Genomic DNA, 20,513 nt, shown 5'->3' with positions numbered 1-20,513 from the left:
TATAGATTGAGTCTTAGTTTGATTGGCATACTTAGTTCGAGTATGCTAAAGTGAATTATACTCCTATTCATAAGTTGGGAGAGACTATGAGTAATTTTAGGCATTGTGTCAAAAAGAACAGACATGATCAAAACCAAAATTAAGGATAAATTGCATACTTGGTATTCAAGTATAAGATTGCACGTTGAAGCAAATATGGGTTTAACTTAATGGCAAGATTAAAGCTTTAAGAACTTTAAGATATTAAGTATTCATGTATAATATAGTATGTTGAAGCCAATAATGCCAAGGTTAAGACCATGGAAATCAGTGATAGAACTGTAAAGTTTTTGATACAAAATTTAAAATCATAAAGCATGATCTATCATATCAAATCATCAATAATAAATCAAGAACAAGACTAAATGTGAAAGCTTATCTGAATCCATTGATATCTTGAAATCTTCGGGTCTTGCGGTTTTAATCTTCCAAATTCACACATAAGTAATTTAGAGAAGTTGACTCTTTTCTGAAGATGGATGTCAGAAAAGTTACATATGTGTAATTTGGGGATAATAACCCTAATATATAACTTTTGTCCATTAACATTAATTTCTAATCAGCCCATCATTAATAGAAATTAGTTACGAGAGTATCTATACATATTTGACCCATACTTTATTTATTAACTAAAGCCCAATAAATTTTAACCAAATTAAATCACTTTTAATTTGAAATAATATTTTACTATAGTAAATAATAGCATGTAATTATCATGTCCGTATTTTTCTAATAATCAAAATTTGAGTCTCACTTTTATAAACCGCGTTTAAATTATCGATTTAATTTTAACTTTATTCATAAATGTATTAAATCCGTATTTAAGTTTATGAGTGTAATTACGTGAAACTTCATATTATATCCATGTACATCCAAGAATAGAAAAATTAGTGCATAGGGAGATGGAAAGAAGGAAAAGCATATGTTGGGGGTTGTGGGTAGTGTTTACAGTAATTAGACTGCCTTCCAAAATGAAATGCGGGCTCAAAAGGGGAAACCATGAACAATAATTTGACTATGGCATTGGCACTCACAAAATGGCTTAATTTTCCCATCTTTAATATATTGTAATCTGATACATATTATATTATATGATCGTGTTTGGTCAATACATGTTTCAAAATTGCATGTACACATGGAGGCCACGATCCCGTTTCATAAAATCTCCCACCCACCATTCTTTGGTACGTAGTTAAGATCTTTATAGTAAGATTAACGAAATTGCCTAGGATCTTCTTTTCTTGGGGATGTTAAAAGATATTTCTAGTTTACTCAACTAACAAATATTAGCAACTTGTTACTTACATTAGTTACTCAAACAATAGAATTTTAAGATTGTTATATCCCAACGCTTTCATATGTGTCAGCACAGTAAGCCATTGGAATCAGTTTTTCTACTCTTATCATCAGGTCATCTTAATCACTCGTTTCTCCTAGAGAGTGACCTTGACCACCCGCTCCAATGGCAAGATTACTCGTTCAGCAAATTACGTTTTCAGGCACTCGCTTTTTAGCTGTAAACACTTTTCCAAACATGAACACACCTCTAACGACAAGTGGGCCCTACCAAAGAATAATAGTTACAACCTTAGGACCACTATGTTCGCACCTCACATACACTATACCAGTATGTCCGCTATCCATTATAACGGCTTGTCATGTCACACTATAGAATAAGTGGACCTCTCCTATAAAAACCTTCCCAACGATGAAGAAAAGATCGAACTTTTGAGCCCTAAATTTACCCTGAGCAATCTCCCTCTCTTCCAACAATCATATACTCCTTAACACCACCATATACTCCTCCTTCTCTCCTTCCTACCTCTCTAGGTGAATCAGCCTCCTTAACACCACCATATACTCCTCCTTCTCTCCTTCCTACCTCTTCCCTAGAAATAAAAATTGACCAAATCAGGAAAAAATATTTTAAGGTGTTAAGCCCAATTTTCATTCATAGATTTTTTTTCACATTTATTTATGTTTTATCGTGATTATAATCATTCAGACATCATTATTTGTAATTGCAAAATTTAATAAATCTTTTTATTATTAATGGATGAGATGATTTAATTTATTTCATAATTATTTCCGTATCCTCTACCAATAAATTTTAATTTTATATGTAACACTAAATAAATAAAATTAGGTTTTGATCATATATGTTTTTTTTTGGTCAAAATGCTTAGAACTACTCATAATCCCTATCCAACGAAAGATAATGCACTTCAACGCACTCAAACTCACATCTTCCTGCATTAACAACAATACATATACCAATCAAACTAAAACTGAATCGCATATCCATACTCAATTGATTGATATGCTAAGTAAATCTTTATGCCGTGAACTTTAATAAAAGAGAAAAAGGAAAAATCTTGATTAGTCCAAGAAAAAAGTGATAAAAGTTATTAATCTATGTAATCATTCATATCTTTCTAGATAATAAGTAAAGTTCCATATCTTTTTGAATCGTCAACATAATATGTACCTTTTTTCCATCATAAATATCACCTTTTAACTTTTCTATCTTCTAACGTATATTTATATAGTTTTTATGGGGAGAAGGATGATATATTTAATGTATATATACGTAATTTTTTTCTCGAACAATCTCATTATAAGTTTTAATTATATCTATTTCTTTTTACATAATGACTAGAACTACACATAATCCCTCTCCAACTCATATACAAGAGTATAATCTGTTTCAGCGCACTCGAACCTACGTCCTCCTATATTAGGAACAATGCCCATGTCAATCGAGCTAAGACTCAATGGACATTATTAGCAAATAATATACATCATTATAAAAAATCGTAAACTTCATGCTCTTCATTAATTAATATCCTAATATAAATATAATGTATATAGTTATAAAAATTAATTAATTGAAATAATTTGAATTATAAAAATTTGATTGGTTTTGTTATTGAAAATTAAGTGCATATATAATTTTTTTAAAGTACATAACTCGAATCTACGTCCTCCCGTACTAACAACAATATTAATGCCAATCGAGTTAAAAAACTGAATTAAGATATTTTTATTATTAATTTTAATTTTATTATAGAAAAATATTTGATAAAAATACCATTATTTAATTAAATTTGATGAATAACGGTTGGTTGAGAAAGTGGCAGCCAAGTGTAAGAAAAAAGCATGTGATAAGATTCATTGGAGGGGGAAAATTTTGGGGGGACCTACAAAGTGGCCATGTGAACTTGTTGGCTTATGGTTCTCTGTGTCGCCTTTGTCTCTAACCCTATCCCATGTGCGCCGCTACAGGGCATCCCACTTCCTTCTAAATATATATATATTATATTTAATTGAGCATTTTTTAAAAAAAAATTATTTTTCATTATGTCCTTAAAACATAACCCACCCAAATCAAATCTTAATTAGTAAGTAATTATATACATATATTGCATAATAAATACCAATTATCTTTTCTTTTCCATTTTTAATAGCTATTTATATTAACAATTCATTTTTAAATCAATTAATTCAACTCAAACGACTCTGATTAATTAACTTAACTCGTAGTTTAGGAATATGAGAAATTTTAAAAAAAATCTTAATTTTTTATTTTAATTTTATATTTTTGAAATTAAATCTCTCTACTTTTAATCCCAATAATTTACCTCCTTTACTAGTTTGTTCTTTAAACTGTAAATATGATTTCCATTTAGATCATGTGCCATTAAAAAAAGAAAAAAGAAAATATTGAACCCCATGTGTTGGCCTGATGGTTAGGGTGTTCATCATTCCAGATGTAGCCTGAGTTCGAGTCGCGCTAGTTGTGTTATTGTTAGGACTTTGCCCTCATCTTGTAATTCACTAAAAAAAAGACATTCACATAGCTAATATTACACGCGTGGAAGGACAAATAAGTAAATAAAAGAATATTGAGTTTGGGGTAATAAGGTTTTCAATATTTTTTTATTTATTTTAATAATAGTAAATAATTCGTAGTCTTATTAATTGAACTAATCGGTTAAATTAAAAAAATAAAATAAATGAATTTCTAAAAATAATATAAAGAGAACAAATTTCAAATATGCAAAAAAATATAAAGAGATTAGAAACAGAATTTAACCTAAATTTTAATATTAACATATTTAATCATGGATTTCACAAAATTTGTTGTCCCCCTCCCTATTGAAAACGATCATATTGTTTATCCAAATTAAGAATATCTAAATGACTAAATCTAGTTTTTGAGTACATGGAGATTTTAGGTATGAAAATTTGACACTAGGTTTGCCTACAAAGAATCAAAGGTAGGTTCTAGCTTTGTATCCATCTAAAAATAGTATTAAGTAAATTTGTTTTTTGATACGATACTTAAAATTATTTATAGTGTCTTTAACTCTTAAATAGGAGGATAATGTGCTTTTGCGTACTCGAACTTAAGGTTGAGCAAAACTCGGTTTGAATTTCGTGTCGAGTTGAATTTCACAATTTGAATAACAGATTGGTATAAATACCCTTTAGGTCTTTGTCAACTTTAAAAAAAAAAACAAATTAGTCTCTCTCAACAAAAATTCAAAATATTTATAAAAATTTCAAATTATATATTTTTAAAAAATATATAAAAATTATAAAAATATATATAAAACAATTAAAGTTTTAAAAAATTTCTAAAATAATAATTTTGGACCTAATTAATGATTCAAATTTATTATACTCAAGTATCTTTTTTTATTATTATTTTGCTTTTAAAAGAATTCCAAATATATAAATTTTCAAATTTATATGCTCTAACATGGAATTAGTTATAATTGTAACAATATTTTTATTTGACATGTTCAATTTTTTTAAATTTAACTCGAATAATTTCACTCGACTCAATTAAAAAAAAATTAAATTGAATTAGGATGATAAAATAGGAGTCGTGAACTCGATTAACTCGAAATTTTTTCACTCGATTAGGTCGAACGCTCACCCTTACTCGAACGTATATCCTCCTACACTGACAACAATACCGATAACAATCATATTAAAACTCAATTGACTTCTTTAATTTTTTAAATACAAATATAAATTTACACAATTATAATGTAAAATTAAATCAATATTAAAAAAAATAAGATACTTCCATAACATACTTCATGTAATTTTTTAAAAGAATATAAAATATAGATCATGATTGATCATCATCATTATAATCCAATGATCATTTCTTTTTTCTTTTTTTTTTCTGGATAAAAATAATAATTCCATCATTATTGACCAAAGATACTGTTATTTTATTCCCTATTGGCGGTGGTTATGTTCATCGAGATTTTAAAAATGATAAAAAAAAAGGTCAAATGGTAAGGGTTGAGGGTTCAGAAAGAACTGAAAAATGGTCAAAAACTGGTACATGAAAGAATCTTATTGCTCCTCCATACCGGAAATTTTATGCTTTTAATATCTATATTTTATTACCCTTAATTAATGTAATCTCAGTTCAATGCTTTTAAGAACAGATCCATTCCATATTATTATTTTTTTAATAATATGTGAATCTTTTTATATAAAAGGAAAAACTAAAGTGTGTGTCATTGTGGTTGCACTTATGACCCATGCAATCATCTCATCTTCACATCTTAAGATGCTACTTTTAATGAAAATTTAAAACATTAAATTATTTTGCGGATTGAGTATTAATTCGATTAGTGTAGGTGTTGTTGTTAATACAATAAGATATGGGTGCATTTTCATCCTATATATTTATGGGTTAGAAAAGAGCTATGGGTAGTTCTAGGTATTGTGTAAAAAAAACAAATATAATCAGAACTTATAATAAGATTGTTAAAAAATATATTATTTGATATTCTTTAACATAAAAATCAAGATTATTGGTGTGAGTTTTTCATTGTTTTCGTGTTATTTGATGGTGGTAATATGATTATATGGAATCAAAAGTGTAGGGGCAAAGTTAGAAAAATTTTTGAGGCGGAATTAAATTGTATATTTTTATAATAGTAAAAATACAATTTCATCATTTTAATATCTTATATATTTATAATTTTTAAAAGATTAAACTATTTTTTTATCATTTTTAGAAAGGCTAAAGTGCAATTTTACCATTATACTAATTTAAAATTTTATAAATTATAAAATAGACTAAATGGTAAGTTTTCTATTTTAAAGGGGGCAGGGCCCTTGCCAACTCCCTCGGCTTCACCACTTCAAGGGTGGAGTAAGGGAAAATGAAAAGTTTAACTTTTAGTTTATTTATAATTTATAATATTTTAAATTACTATATGGTAAAATTATTGTAATGAACCGAAAGTTACGGTATCGGAAATTGAGTCTTGAGTACTGTTTCCGTGAAATTTATTCATGAATATTTATTAGAAATGTTTATGAATTATAGTTGAATGATTATTTAGTGTTTAATTAAGTGAAGTAGTTTGAATTTAGTTTAAAGGGCTAAATTGCATAAGGAATAAAAGTTTAATTATAGACTAAAGAAGTAAAAGGGACTAATCTAGTAATTAGACCCTAAGTGACATGTGTGTGTTAATATTGAATAACGTGTGTAATAGTTGGTATATATGTGTAATAGCTATAAGATATTTTATGTTATAGCTATTACACATGTTAGTTTTATATTTATTATAGGTTAATAATAGTATAATAAGTAAAATTGATAAAATAGAAAACATGAAAGAAAGAAGAAAGAAAGAAATAAATAAATAAGGGAAATTTGAGGATTAAGGCCCTAAAGTTTGATTGGTAAGTTGTTTTAGCTCATTTTCTTATGATTTTTATGTTTATGGATGCCTAATTCAAAGTTCTACATGTATGAGGTTAAAATGAAGAAAAATAGAGAATTTTTAGATATTGATTTAGTTGAATAAATTGAGGTTTTATGGGTTAAATTGATAGAAATTGAAGTTAGAAGTGATTAGTTAAAGGAATTTCTAAGTTAGGTTTAAATAGGGACTAAGTTGAATAGAGCTCAAAATTTATGTTTTATAATGAATTTTATGAGTTAGAAATTGTTAATGAGTTGATTAAAAGAGAATATGAAGCTTAAGTTAAAGAAAAAAAGATTAGTAATGGAAAAAGGACGAAATTGGAATTTTTGTAAAAGTTTGGTAGAAAGTGAAAATGTGTTTTATGAATTAATATATTGATGATTTTTAATTGTATGATTGTTAGTAGCAAACGTAGCACTGGATACGTCATCAAAGAAGGGAAAAGAGAAAGTGAACGAAGATATCGATTAAATTCGATAAATAGTGGTTTGTATTTCTATAAACCGAGCTTAATCGTTATTGCTATATTTGATATTTATATTGTATGAAAATGTGAATGAGGTAAGTATTTTTACCATATTGAAATGAATGTGATTTTGAATACCCTATTAACAGTGTCGGGCTAGTCGGATATAGTTGACATGTCATAGGAATTGGAAGTATTGCGATATTTCGACATTGAGTCGATGAGACACTATGTGCCGACTACTGTTAAAGTTTCGGATTTGTTCCGATGAAGTACTTTGTGTACTATAATGTTAAAGTTCCGGATTTATTCCGATGAAGCACTATGTGCTTATCCCGGAGTGTGGGTTGGATCCGTGTATCCGCCAGTGACCGAGTTATGTTAATAAGGGTAAATAAAGTAAAGGTTATTAAAGTACTGATTGATATTGAATAATAGCAATAATGTGTTTGAATTACCATGTTTTAAAGTTGATTAAGCTATTGTTTATAGAAATACCACTGAGAGTATTCTCAGCGTACGATTTGTTTCCGTGCGCAGGCTAAGTACGAAAGTATAAGGACTCAGCATACAAGCCGATCCCCAAACTCAAATTGGTGAAGTTTCTATCTTTTTGGAAAATGGCATTGTACCTAAGATGTCTTTTGGTCATTTTGAAAGTATCTAAGTTGTTAAGTGATATTTTGGTATGTTTTGTAAATGTTACCAAAACCTTAAGTATGGTATGTTTTGATATGTTAGTGAAGAGTAATAAGAGGAAGTGTTGGTAAATATTGTAGAGAGAAGAAATGAAGATGTTATAAACTTAGTTATCAACATTTTATACTAAAACAAATTTGGACAGTAGCGGTAGTCCAACTTTGAAAATATACTAAAAATAGTATAAAGTGAATTAGATAATGAATAAAATTTGTAATTGAAGCTTAATGAATCTATTTTTATATGGAAGAAATAAAATAGTTAAAAGAGTTGTATTTTGTGAGATATTTACGTTTTGGTGAAACAGGGTTAGAACAATTTCTGGATTCCCTGTTCTGACTTTAGGAATTCACCATAAATTGTGTATTAAGAATTAGGACTCAAAATTTATTTGTATGGATTCCTTATTGAGTCTATTTTTAATTGAAACAAATGGCATAGTCATTGGATTTCTGTACAGGAAGAAATTTGATTCGTAGTGCACAAGGGTCAGAGTAGCCGAACCCTGAAACAGGGGAGATTTTTCTAATAAACTGTACTAATTGGCCTAACCAAAAATTGTAGGAAAAAATTAATAACTAGATATATGAGTCTAGTTTCAGGGAAAATTTACGGAATTAGATTTCGAGTTTCGTAACTCGAGATATGATTTTTTTAGCGACCGTGACGCAGATGGATAGTTTACTACGAAAACTGTTTAAGTGCTAAGATAAGTTTTGTAATGTCTCCTGCTCGACTCCGGTGACGGTCTCGGGTAGGGGGACGTTACAATTATACTTTGGTCTCTCAAATTGATAAAAAAAATGATTTAGTCCTTTGAAAATTATAAAAATATAAGCTAGTAAAATGGTGAAATTATATTTTTGCTATCATAACCTCAAAAAAAATTTCTCACTTCATCCCTGAGTGGAATTGCTCCTACCTTTTTGGCTCGGTTTAGGTTTTTTAACTTTTATTGGGCATTTCCTATTTGTAGTGCTCTCTTTCTTTTTCTTTTTCTTTTTTTTTGTATTTTTAATGTTCGTTTTACAGTTCATGTCGAAGTTCATGATTGCTCCTCTCAACAATGTTGTCTTCAAAATTCGAACCCTATTCTTTCTTTAAGAATATAATGTAACTTATAACTAGAGGTGCGCATAGGCCGGGCTCAACTAAAAATTTAGACCCATTTGGTAGGCCCGACCCTAAAAATGAGCCTAAGATTTTGTCCAAACTCAACCTGAATAAAAATACTAAAACTCGGACCCAACCCGACCCACCCATATTAATTTTTATATTACTTAATAAATATAAATGTACTCAGTACTTATTGATTGTAACCCTCTAATAAAAGTTGTGGTTTGATTTAGCAAAGTAGATTAAAATAAGTATAGTGTTTAATATATAGCTATGAATATAGGTAGAATCAAATGATTACAATGGGCTAGATGCTATATGATAAGGTTTGGGGTTTTGATATTGAAGTTATGGGGAAATTCTTTCAAATGCAATGTATTTCCACTCACAACATCAAGTGTCACTTTCACTATTTTAAGATTAACCATGCTTAGTCTCCCAACAACAACATTAGAAAGTTTTGTTTGGATCAATGAACATCTAACAACTCTTTTTTTTTCTCTTTCTCTTCAAATAACACAATTTATCGAAAGAAAATAAAATAAAAAAGCAATCATATGAGACTAGATTAGATATTCAAACTTTAATATTAAATTACACTGACTAATTTAAACAAGCCCTTAGACTTATCATTAGCAAGGTCCTCAATCAAGTTGGGGGACTTTCGCTATGACATTGATACCCTCTGAAGTATTATGTACCATCTTGGCAATCCGATCTACAACCTGATTAGTTTTTCTAATAACATATGTTACTACCCAATACTCGTTATCCTTTAACTAGCAATTGATGAATGTGTCTGACTAGTGCTAACGTCGAAAAATTATGATTCCTTGTTTGCAAACTAATTAGACATGCTTTGTATTATCATTATTATTATTTGCATGTAACCGTCCAATTTAATGCGATTGGTGCTTTGGGGACAAAACCCTAAAGTTATGTTACCATTAATTAATTAAGCAATAAATCCAATATTTGACTAAATCTTAATTTCTTAGAATTTAGAGTCATAATGGGAAACAGCAGAAATAAGGAAGGGTTTCAAGAAAAAAGAAAAACAATGGATGCTGAAATTTGTGGCAATGCTTATGGCCAAGTAATCCAATTTTTATTCTCTTGGTGAGAGGGAGAGAATGAAAAAAAAGACCAACTATTTGTAAAACGGGTTTTTTAAATAAAGTTTCGGGTTTAAATAATATAAAAAGATAAAACAATGTCAGGAAAGTTATACCTTTCGTGTTTAAATGTTTGATTCAACTCGATTATAAATTTAATCCAAACTAATATCATTGTTGAATACCAAAAATTTTTGAGGGATTGAGATATGTAAGAGGAAAACACCAAGAAAGTAGTAATGAGATGGATATGGGAATGGGTAGTGGCGGATATCCTGTCTCACCTTTAGGTAGCCGAAAGGGACCATGCAGATTAAACTCGTCGATAAGGGGCCAAAACCATAAAACCCCATGGATGGAAGAGCTGTGAAAGTGCAAGATTGGGCCCAATATTAGCCAGAAAATGGCCCAGTTTATTCTATTATTAGGGGTGTTGGGGAGGAGGTTGTACTCATGACAATTAATAAAATTAGCACCCACATTCACGTGTGATTGATACCAAGTCAAGGTTTTGAATTTGAATCTACATTTTGGGTTTTGTTTTTTGATGACTTTAGTGTCCTATAATTGAATTTGAATGGGTGCTAACAGCTAAGGGTTCTTTTTTTTTTTATAGAAAAGATGATTAATGGTTTGGTTTGATTAGCCATAAATTTGTACTTTTTGCTTTTAAAATGATCATATCCTAAACTTTTATTTGAACCCAATTCTCTTCTTAAATGATTAGTCATAAATTGACAAGTTGATAAGAAAAGGTTTTTAGCTTTTCCTATGGGCTAATTTCTATGGGTTACTGGTTAAGTTTGTATATATATCCGAATAATTACGAAGTATTTTTATACTGAAGCTGACGAATTAAGTTATTTGAACTAAAACTTATACATGGCAACCGTACATGGACTTGAAAACCCATTCATATAACTATACATAATGAACCTTGATTCTGGATATTTTTAACATAAGAACTTCGCTTTTGCTAATTGTATCAAGACCTCATTGCTATCACCTCTATAAATATTAAATATGCCCGTTTAATATTTATTAGTTATTTTTTATAATTTTAATATACATTTAACATATAAACATGGAATAATAATTTATGAATATTTTAGAGTTTGTTGGGTAATAATATTATAACATCTTTGATTTTTAAAAAAAAGTTAAATATATAATAAAACAATAAATTTAAAATATCGAGATGAGTAAATGCTATAATTACTTCATACCTATTAAAAAAAAAAAAGGCGATCCTACCATGCTTTAAAAGAGACTGGTTCAAAATCCATTGAGCTATTCCAAGTTCATCATCAGACATGTAAATGATGGCATGAGATGGTTGATGGGAATGGGAAGCAAAGGCCGAACCCATTAATTACAAGGGAACAATAGGTGGGGTAGTTGATCTTGATGGGGTTATTGGGCTTCTATTCCATCTGAGAGTCCAATTTTTTCTTTTCAGAGCTTTACTTTCCGGCCACCACGTGTGGACGTAGGCCCACAGGCTTTTTACTATCAGCATCAGCATTTAAAACACCACACGTGTGTTTCCTCCCATTAACCATTTTTATTGCATAAAAAGCTGCATGGTTGGGGTAGAAATGGCTGTGGACCCATTTTTCTTTGGTCCTTTTGAAGTGCAATTCTAAGATAGTAAGTGTCTCAAATTGCAAATTGAAATTATGGTTTGCTCCAAATTCAAAACGTGACACCTCCACTTGTCCATTGCGGCTCACAATGTGAGTTGTATTTTGATGGGTGTTTGTGGGTATGGTTTGGTTAGGTTAAAGCAACTGTGTCTCGGTTTACATTGGCACCGCCAAATAAAGCTGCCTCCATTACCCAACAAAGCTTGGCTGGCAATGCCCAGTCCCATGGCTGAATTTGTGAAACCCTTTCCCACTAAGAGAAGGGGAAGCTAGCAAGAAAGAGAAAATAGGATGGGTAATATGCATTTTAGTACCTAAACTTGGCTTCAATGTTCAATTTGGTACCCATTTGGCCAAGTTCAAGTATCTAATTGGACAGGAAAAAAGCTTATATACTAAATTAAAATATGAAGCCAACTTGAAGTAGCAAAGAATATATTTACACAAAAAGATGATGAAACAGAAACAAAGAGGTACCCCATTTGCCACATGCCATGTGTCGCAAGCAAATTAAAAAGAAAGGGTCCCACATGTAATTCTAGCCACAGCAATCATGGATATCCAGTGGGACCCCTTTTTTATTCACATGGGGATGTTCTCGTGATCCAACGCTCCAGGATTCACTCTCAAAACCACCCCATCTACACCGTCCATTTTGGTCCACAGTCTTCAATACCATCGGCTGTGCTTGTCCTTCCTTTGTCCCCTTTAATCAGGGCACCCAAACTCAACGCTGTCCCAACATGTGAAAGACAGCCATATCTGTTGCTGTCTAGGATCCATCCATCCAACCCACGCGCCTCTTAACGGAGCAAAAACCCCTTTTGATTGGTCATCGATGAAGCGCGTACGACACCGCGTGCGTGGGGCTCTATTATTTCTCATCAATGAAACCCATGCAAGAGGAGCTTAGATTATCGTCCCTATAAAACTAGTTAGCTGCCTTCGCATATCTCTCATCATCAACAACTCCAACTCACGGTTTTGGCAAACAAAGAAATATAAAGGAATCCCACTGTAACCAATATCCCCAAGCCTTCTTCCTTTCAAGCAATTATATCATTGTAAGTTAGCAATGGAGAATGATCTCAACCTCAAGGCAACAGAACTGAGATTGGGATTACCTGGCAGTGATGAGCCCGAGAGACAAATGATCCCTAGGCCTAACAAGAGAACCTTATCTGACATTGTTTCTGAGGGATCAAGGTCGACCACAGAGGAAGATCATCAAGACACTGCTCCTCCTGCCAAGTATGTCTCCATATATATATAATTGTGTTCTAGAAACGTTTAGCCAAAGCAAAAGTTTAGATTGTAATGGTTGGGTGAATGTATATGAATGAATGCAGGGTGCAAATTGTAGGATGGCCACCAGTCAGATCATACCGGAAAAATTGTTTACAAGGCAAGAAAGATGAGGTTGAAGGGGGGACAGGAATGTATGTCAAAGTAAGCGTTGACGGAGCTCCTTATCTCAGAAAGATTGATCTCAAGGTTTATAGAAGCTACCCTCAACTCCTCTTGGCTTTGGAAAACATGTTCAAGCTTACCATTGGTAAGATTTCAAAACATCCCCAACTGTTGTTTTCCCTTGACAAATCAAATGAAATCAACCCCATGATAAAAAGCTGTAGTTCTGATTGTTTTTTTTTATCTGCAATTTTAAAGGTGCATACTCAGAGAGGGAAGGCTACAATGGATCTGACTATGCTCCCACATATGAAGACAGAGATGGTGACTGGATGCTTGTTGGAGATGTTCCCTGGGAGTAAGTTCCTCCTCCAAACCTATTTCTCTTGAACTATTTATACATATGCCCTTTGTTCTTTCCAAAGTAAAGTCATTAATTTTGTTAATTTCCTTGTGTTTACAGAATGTTCATCTCCTCTTGCAAGAGACTGAGAATCATGAAAGGGTCAGAAGCCAGAGGGTTGGGGTGCGTATGAGACGCCCAAAAATAGAACAAAACAAGGAGATTTTCTTTGGCTTGGATAATCCAAATTCCACAAGGAAGATGAAGTCTGCTCTTCCTGAGAAGTGAGAGATGCCATTTGCTAGAGGAAAGATTCAGAGATTAAAAAGACTGCATCCTTTTCAATCCAACCTTGGCTGGCTTTTAGCCTCCATTATTTCAAATACATGTACTTCTTTATAAATAGCATATACCACAAAACCAAAAGGCAGAAAAACAATGTAGAAATACTTGAGAGACCCAACTGTACAAAGAAAATACTATTTGCTTTACAATTCTTTCCCCTGGTTAAGCATATATGTACAAGATGATTAAATGAAATGAAATAAACTATTAAGGTTTAATTGGTTTTCTAAACAGTTGTGTTTCATTTGAAAATTTTGTTTCTTCTGTTATTACAAGATTTTACAGCAGCAAGAGATCCAGTTATTTTGGACTTTGGAGAAGGGAAGAAAGAAAGGCAACCCCTTCTTTCACCCCAAACAAAAAGAGAAACCCATTGATTAGTCAAAAGAAGAGAATATTTTCTAGAACACTTGCCAACACAAGGATTGGAATTCTGTGTTAAGCATAGAATTTTCAAAGATCACACAATACAGATGCTCCCACTAGAGTAAACAAATCCTAGCTAGATGATATGGGATTTGAATTTTCATGCAATAAACACCAACAAAGAACTTGAAGATGCTGAGAGACAAGTGGAAAAATGAGGTGTTGTTTTCCATTTGCAATGGGAGCTTCAGAAAAAGTAACTAAACTAATAACACGGGCAGGACAAGTGGCTAGAGCAACCAGAAATTCTCTTCTCTATGTAATGGTAACTCTAATTTAACTTGACTTACACCAAACAGCATTCAATTTTTCAAAATCGAAAAGAAAACTAAGATAAAACTCATGAAGCAATGGTCAACGCTCATTAGGTCAGTCGCCTACATACAAATTGCATGAAAGAACACAAGATTTAATCACAGATCGCAGTTGAGATCAAATGGACAAAAAATGGCAACAGAATCCAGTCGAGTTCTGAGATCTATCATCCAGATATGAGGAGAGGACAAAAGGTTAAGTTATTTTTTATACTATTCAATTTAGATAAAACTATTTTGATATGTACTGGTGTTCATTCATAACATGCTTGCCACATTATCAGAATAATAAACCAGGTTAAAGCATTCAAATTGATTTGTGAATCATCAATATCTTCATGGTAATTAATGATATTTCAGATGTTCAAAAAAGGTCAAACAAAGCTTATAAAACTAAAACTTGTAGAAGAAGCAATATTTTACAGAACAGACGAAGTGCTATACATCTGAAGCATACTGAGACTTACAAAAACTTTTGCATACAAAATGCAGGGACCTTGCCAAGTGCAATCAACTTATAGTAACATCATAAACACACTGGTTTAAACCATTAAAAAGGCAGGAGATTGTCACTGGCCATCGAAGAAAACATCCTTTCATCCTCATCTTGCAGAGAGCTCATTCTAGAATCTAGTATCTCCAACTGGGATCTCACCCAATGGGGAGTATTCCTACCTTCAATCCATAGAGCTTCTCCAGTATCCTTGTGCTTAAAATCTGGATATCTTGGGTTCCTCTGTACATGGAGGAAACAACATCAAGTTAAACAGCTAACACAAAGTGCTCAAAAATTTTCAATAGTAAATCATTTAATTCTGTTGCTCAATCGTGCCACAAGCATAAAAGTAGTAACTCACCTACCTATCCCAATAGAAATATAATATTTTTCAGCCAGGAAAGCAAACTCTTGTTCTGATTCAAAAGCAAAATCTAATATGATCTTCTTGATGCATGTAAAGCATTGGCAATTCAATGACTGAAGCTAACTCTTAAATCTCCTTCAATTTTAAAGGTCAAACAAGTAAATACAAACGCATACAACCACATCAAATATGATTGCAAAGCACTTCCAATTTCAACAATGAGATTAAACAGCTACCTTATTTTTCCTATTATCCCACCATTCAGTAGGATTGGCGAAAAAAGCTTGCCATAATTCCATAGCAGAACCCACATTATTCTCACCATTATAGCCAACTTTCCTATCTGCAACAATAAATCCAAGTTAGAGACTACGAATATAAGAAAACAAAGTCAAATTGCTATTTACCCAAAAATGCATTTCAGTCATTCAAGAAATATGACTTACTACTTGACATCCCACTAAAGCCACGGTCATTAGAAGCCATTGAAGGCGAGTTCCTTTCGACGAAATTTATTTGTTGGACAACTATCTATAATGTCAAACCAAATATAAGTAAAACAATAAGAATATATAGTTCAATTCTTCAATGAGCCAAGGAAAAAAAAAAGGGGGGTATAGTGATTTTAAGTTACCTTGTAATAAGTCTGCTGTTTGCCATCATCACTTTCAACCGTATCCGAAACCAGACGACCGCATACATATATCTGTTGCCCTTTCTCCACATGCTGATACGCAGTATTGGCCAGCTCGTCCCAGAATGTCAAATTAATCCTAACAATAAAAGTGAAAATTTGGGTAACAAAAGGTACAATTTTGGGGCTAAATATTCATATTACCCTAGAAAGGCAAGAAAAGAAAATTTACCAAGTAGTGTCGGTGGGGGATTTTTTGACGGCGAGTCGTGTCCAGGCGAGGACTTTACCAGAAGGCAAGTGCTTGATTTCAACGGGGGAGCCGACATTGCCGATTAGGTTCACCGTATTACAGAGGTCCTTGCTCCACGGGATTTCAGAGGGTTTTGGGTACGATACTTGAAGGTGGGTTTGGTCTCTGTAATCGACGGAGCATTTTACCGTTCGGAAGGGAAGACGCTGTCGTTTAGCGAAAACAGAAGATGAGTTCAGGGGAGTCGGAGATGGGAAGAAAGCCAGGGTCTTGGTGTTTGGTTTAGGGTTTTGCGGGACGACGGTGAACAACATGTTTCGGCTTGATACTAGGGTTTGCCCAAAGGCCATAGTGGCTCTTTCTCCTTTGTGGCGCCAAGAAGGCTAAAAGCAAGCAGAAAGGGAAGAAAAGAGAAATGTATTCGGCTTCTTTGCCGGCCAATTTATCTGGATTTTCAGAATGTTAAAAGCGGCACTTGAAATAAAGCGGTAAATTAACGGCAAGGTCATTCAACTATTATTAGGTTTACACTTTGATCACTTAATTTTAAAGTAATCAATAATTCAATATCGTACCATTGGATATACCATTCTTATCTTGATATTGAGACACTGATATATTTCAATGTACCGTTTCACGTTTATAAATGTTTTAAGATGTTTTTTACGTTTATATTTTTATATTTTTATTTTTATTTTTTGATAAATTATATATTTAAATATTTTTCATATACATATATATACTTATTTTTTTAGATTCTTATTAAATTATATATTAATTTTACAAAAAATATTATATATACATGCAAATATATTTCAATTACATCCATACAAATATATTTATATATAAATATAAATTTTAACAGTATTAAATAGGTTGAATAATTTAATTTAATTTAATAGGTTCAGATTTTAAATATGATTATAGAAAAGTTAAAATGGTTAAAATAAAAAATTTTAAAATATCAAAATTTTAAATCTATTTTAAAATATCAAAATTTTGTACCAACCATTATGGGTTGGTACGCACATGTTTAAGCCAATATTAATCAAAATGTGTCGAAACACACCAAAATTTTAACCAAAACAGTACATAAACTACTTGGTATTGTTTTAAGACTGAAACAGTACATATTGACCGATACTGACCAGTATAGGTACGGTACCAACTACCATGCTAAATTTCAAAAAAATTATAAGTTGGTTACTAAATTATTCGAAATTTCTCATTTAAGTTATTGGGCAGTTAAAGTTGCTAATGGATGCTTGATGGTGGTTAACTTTGTAATGACCCAAATTTTACGGTTATCGGGAATGTGAATTTTCGGGTCTCCATTTCTAAAAAAATAGATTCGTAAATATTTATTAAAAATATTTACGAAGTCAATTGAATGGTTAATTAGACTTTAATTAAGTAAATTTAGCTTAATTAAGAGTAATTAGTGGAAATGATTAAATTGAATTAAGTGTGAAAGTTTAATTATAGAATAAAGAAAAGTGAATGGACTAAATAAGAAATAAGCCAAAAAGGGGTGACAAATGTATGGTTAAAATAAGTTAAATGTGTACAAATATAAATGGTACACATGTATTATACATGTGTATTTACTTATTATATAAGTAAAATAATAATAATTAAAATATATTATATTAATATTATTTTATATTAATTAATTAAATAAATAAAAGTTATGACAAGTGTAAGGTTAAAAATTAATACATGTGTATTAATAAATATACACATGTATAAATAATAAATATTATAATAGTTTAATAATAAAATAAAGAAATAAATGAAATAAAAGAAATGAAAAAGAAAAACAAAGCAAACGAAACAGAGAAGAACAGGGGAGAAAGAAAGGAAAGAAAGAAAGAAAGGGAGAAAAGGGAAAATCAAGGTTTTGAAGCTTTAAACTTTAATAGGTATGTCAATTTAGTCCTTTTTACTTAATTTTGATATTTTAAAAGCTTTAGAACAAAGTTTTGATGAAATTAAGTTGATATTTTGAAAGTTATTAGATTTATAAATATTGTTCATGTTGAGTAAAATGATGAATTAAAGGCTAAATTGATAGAAATTCAAGTTAGAGATGAAATAAGGATTGAATTGTAAAGTGATTCATAAGTTTTATGCTTTAAGGACTAAATTGAAAGAATTTCGAAATTTTGGTTTTATGATGAAAAATAGATAATTATGTCTAAGTTTGGTTAAAATTTGAGTAGAAATAAAGTATGAATTAAGATAGAAAAGTAAGTGAATTTAGTTAGGATTAAATTGAAATTAAAAGTAGAAAATCAACATTTTGCACTAAGACTATTTTGGACAGCAGCAGTAGTCTAAGTTTGAAAAATCACCAAAAATTGTATAAATTGAATTAGAGGATGAATAAAATATGGAATTAAATATTATTGAGTCTAGTTTCTTATAAAAGAAACGGTTTAAGCAGTTGGATTGTAAATTATGAGATATAATGAATTTTGTGAGACAAGGTCAGAATGAATTCGGGTTCCCCTGTTCTGAATTTGGAAAATCACCAAAAATTGGAGAAAAATAATTAGAGGGTTAAAGTTATATTTTTATAATCCCTAATGAGTCTATTTTTAGGAGAAATCAACGAGAATATTATCCAAGTTCTGTACTGTGAGATAATTAATTTTTAGTGAAGAAAGGTCGAAACTGTCAGACAGCAGAATAGGGGTGAATTTAAAGAATAAACTGTACTTAATGGCTAAACCAAAAATTCTGAAAATTTTATGGTAAGAATATTTGTGAGTCTAGTTTCAGGAAAAATTAACAGATCTTAATTTAGAATTCTGTAACTCAAGATATAAATTAGTAATGTATTAATGATTATGAATTGTATTAATTTCGTAGTCAATGTGGTACCGAAAATCTCGGCTAAGGAAGGACAAGACAAAGTCGACGGGAGTTAGCTCGAAAATTACGGCTTGTATTTCTATAATCCGAACTCAGTCATTATTTGTTATATTTATATACATATGACAATTGTTAGTGTTAGAATTATGATGGTTTACAATCGAAATGGATTGATTTTGGCATGTGATGAATTTATCAAATTTATATTGATTGAAATCATTTTGATTGAATTTATATTGATTGAAATATATATTATATATAAGATTTATGTAAAAATTTGAATATTGAATGAATGTTATATTGAAAAATTATATTGATTGGAATATGAGGGAATTGATATGAATATATGAGATTTGTGATAATTGAATATTTGATATTGAAAAGTGAATTGAGTTGTATTGAATTATGAATTAATGTGAATAATTGAAATATATTTATTGAATTGAATGAAAATATATGAAATTATGAAAATGTGTGAATATATGTGATTATTAGAATGGTATATTGATGAAAGATTTATTAAATTGAGAAAGTGAATCGAATACCCTATTAACAGTATCGGACTAGATTGGATACAAATGGCATGCCATTGGATTTATGATGTGATGAGGAGATTTTTAGTTCGGCCGAGAAGATGTTCTGTTATTATATACTTCGGTTTATCTGAAGAGGTATTTAATGCCTTATTGGTGTGTTTGGGAGGATATGATATACTGGTGTGTTATGGAGGATTTATAATATTCCGGGTGTGTTTGGGTTGGATATTCCGGGTGTGTTTGGGTTGGGTATTCTGGTGTGTTTGGGAGGAATCCACGTATCTATCAGAGTCCGAGTCTTGTTAATAGGGGTAAATAAGTGAAGATAAATCGAGTGGATTTGATTGATTGAGCTATTGGAATGAAATGAGAAATTGAATTGAGAATTGAAATTGAGATATGAGATTGAAAACATGAACCAAAAGGTTCATGAAATGAGTGAAGTTCAAATGGATGATGATTGATGTTAGAATGAATTAAAATGGTATATTGTTAAGAAGTAAAGTGTGAATACAAATGAATTGTGAATATATTGTAAAGAATTTATACGGTAAGCAAATGAAAAGAATTGAGCAAATATGTTGTTGTGTTTGTTATATGGCTTGTATAGAATTTTTATGGTAAGTAAATGAAACTTATCTATAAAATAAATAAATGAATAGTTATATTTGTTATTGTG

General features: G+C 30.8%; 2 protein-coding genes across 2 annotated transcripts; one reads left to right on the top strand and one right to left on the bottom strand.

Moving 5' to 3' along the window:
* Positions 1-12,742: 12,742 nt before the first annotated feature.
* On the top strand, positions 12,743-14,149 carry LOC107955471 (auxin-induced protein 22D). Its single transcript, XM_016891268.2, has 4 exons — positions 12,743-13,084; positions 13,183-13,388; positions 13,502-13,601; positions 13,707-14,149. Exons 1-4 carry the CDS (start codon positions 12,909-12,911, stop codon positions 13,777-13,779), a joined length of 555 nt encoding a protein of 184 aa, XP_016746757.2. The 5' UTR covers positions 12,743-12,908; the 3' UTR covers positions 13,780-14,149.
* An 834-nt stretch (positions 14,150-14,983) lies between these two features.
* On the bottom strand, positions 14,984-17,034 carry LOC107955470 (protein OSB2, chloroplastic). Its single transcript, XM_016891267.2, has 5 exons — positions 16,401-17,034; positions 16,169-16,307; positions 15,981-16,065; positions 15,771-15,877; positions 14,984-15,407 (listed from the first exon to the last, which is right to left on the bottom strand). Exons 1-5 carry the CDS (start codon positions 16,769-16,771, stop codon positions 15,222-15,224), a joined length of 888 nt encoding a protein of 295 aa, XP_016746756.1. The 5' UTR covers positions 16,772-17,034; the 3' UTR covers positions 14,984-15,221.
* Between the last annotated feature and the right edge of the window lie 3,479 nt (positions 17,035-20,513).

This window comes from Gossypium hirsutum, chromosome A07, assembly GCF_007990345.1.
Source record: "Gossypium hirsutum isolate 1008001.06 chromosome A07, Gossypium_hirsutum_v2.1, whole genome shotgun sequence".
NCBI lineage: Eukaryota > Viridiplantae > Streptophyta > Magnoliopsida > Malvales > Malvaceae > Gossypium > Gossypium hirsutum.
Note: the sequence above shows the minus strand (reverse complement) of the source record. Positions and strands in the feature narration are given on the sequence as shown.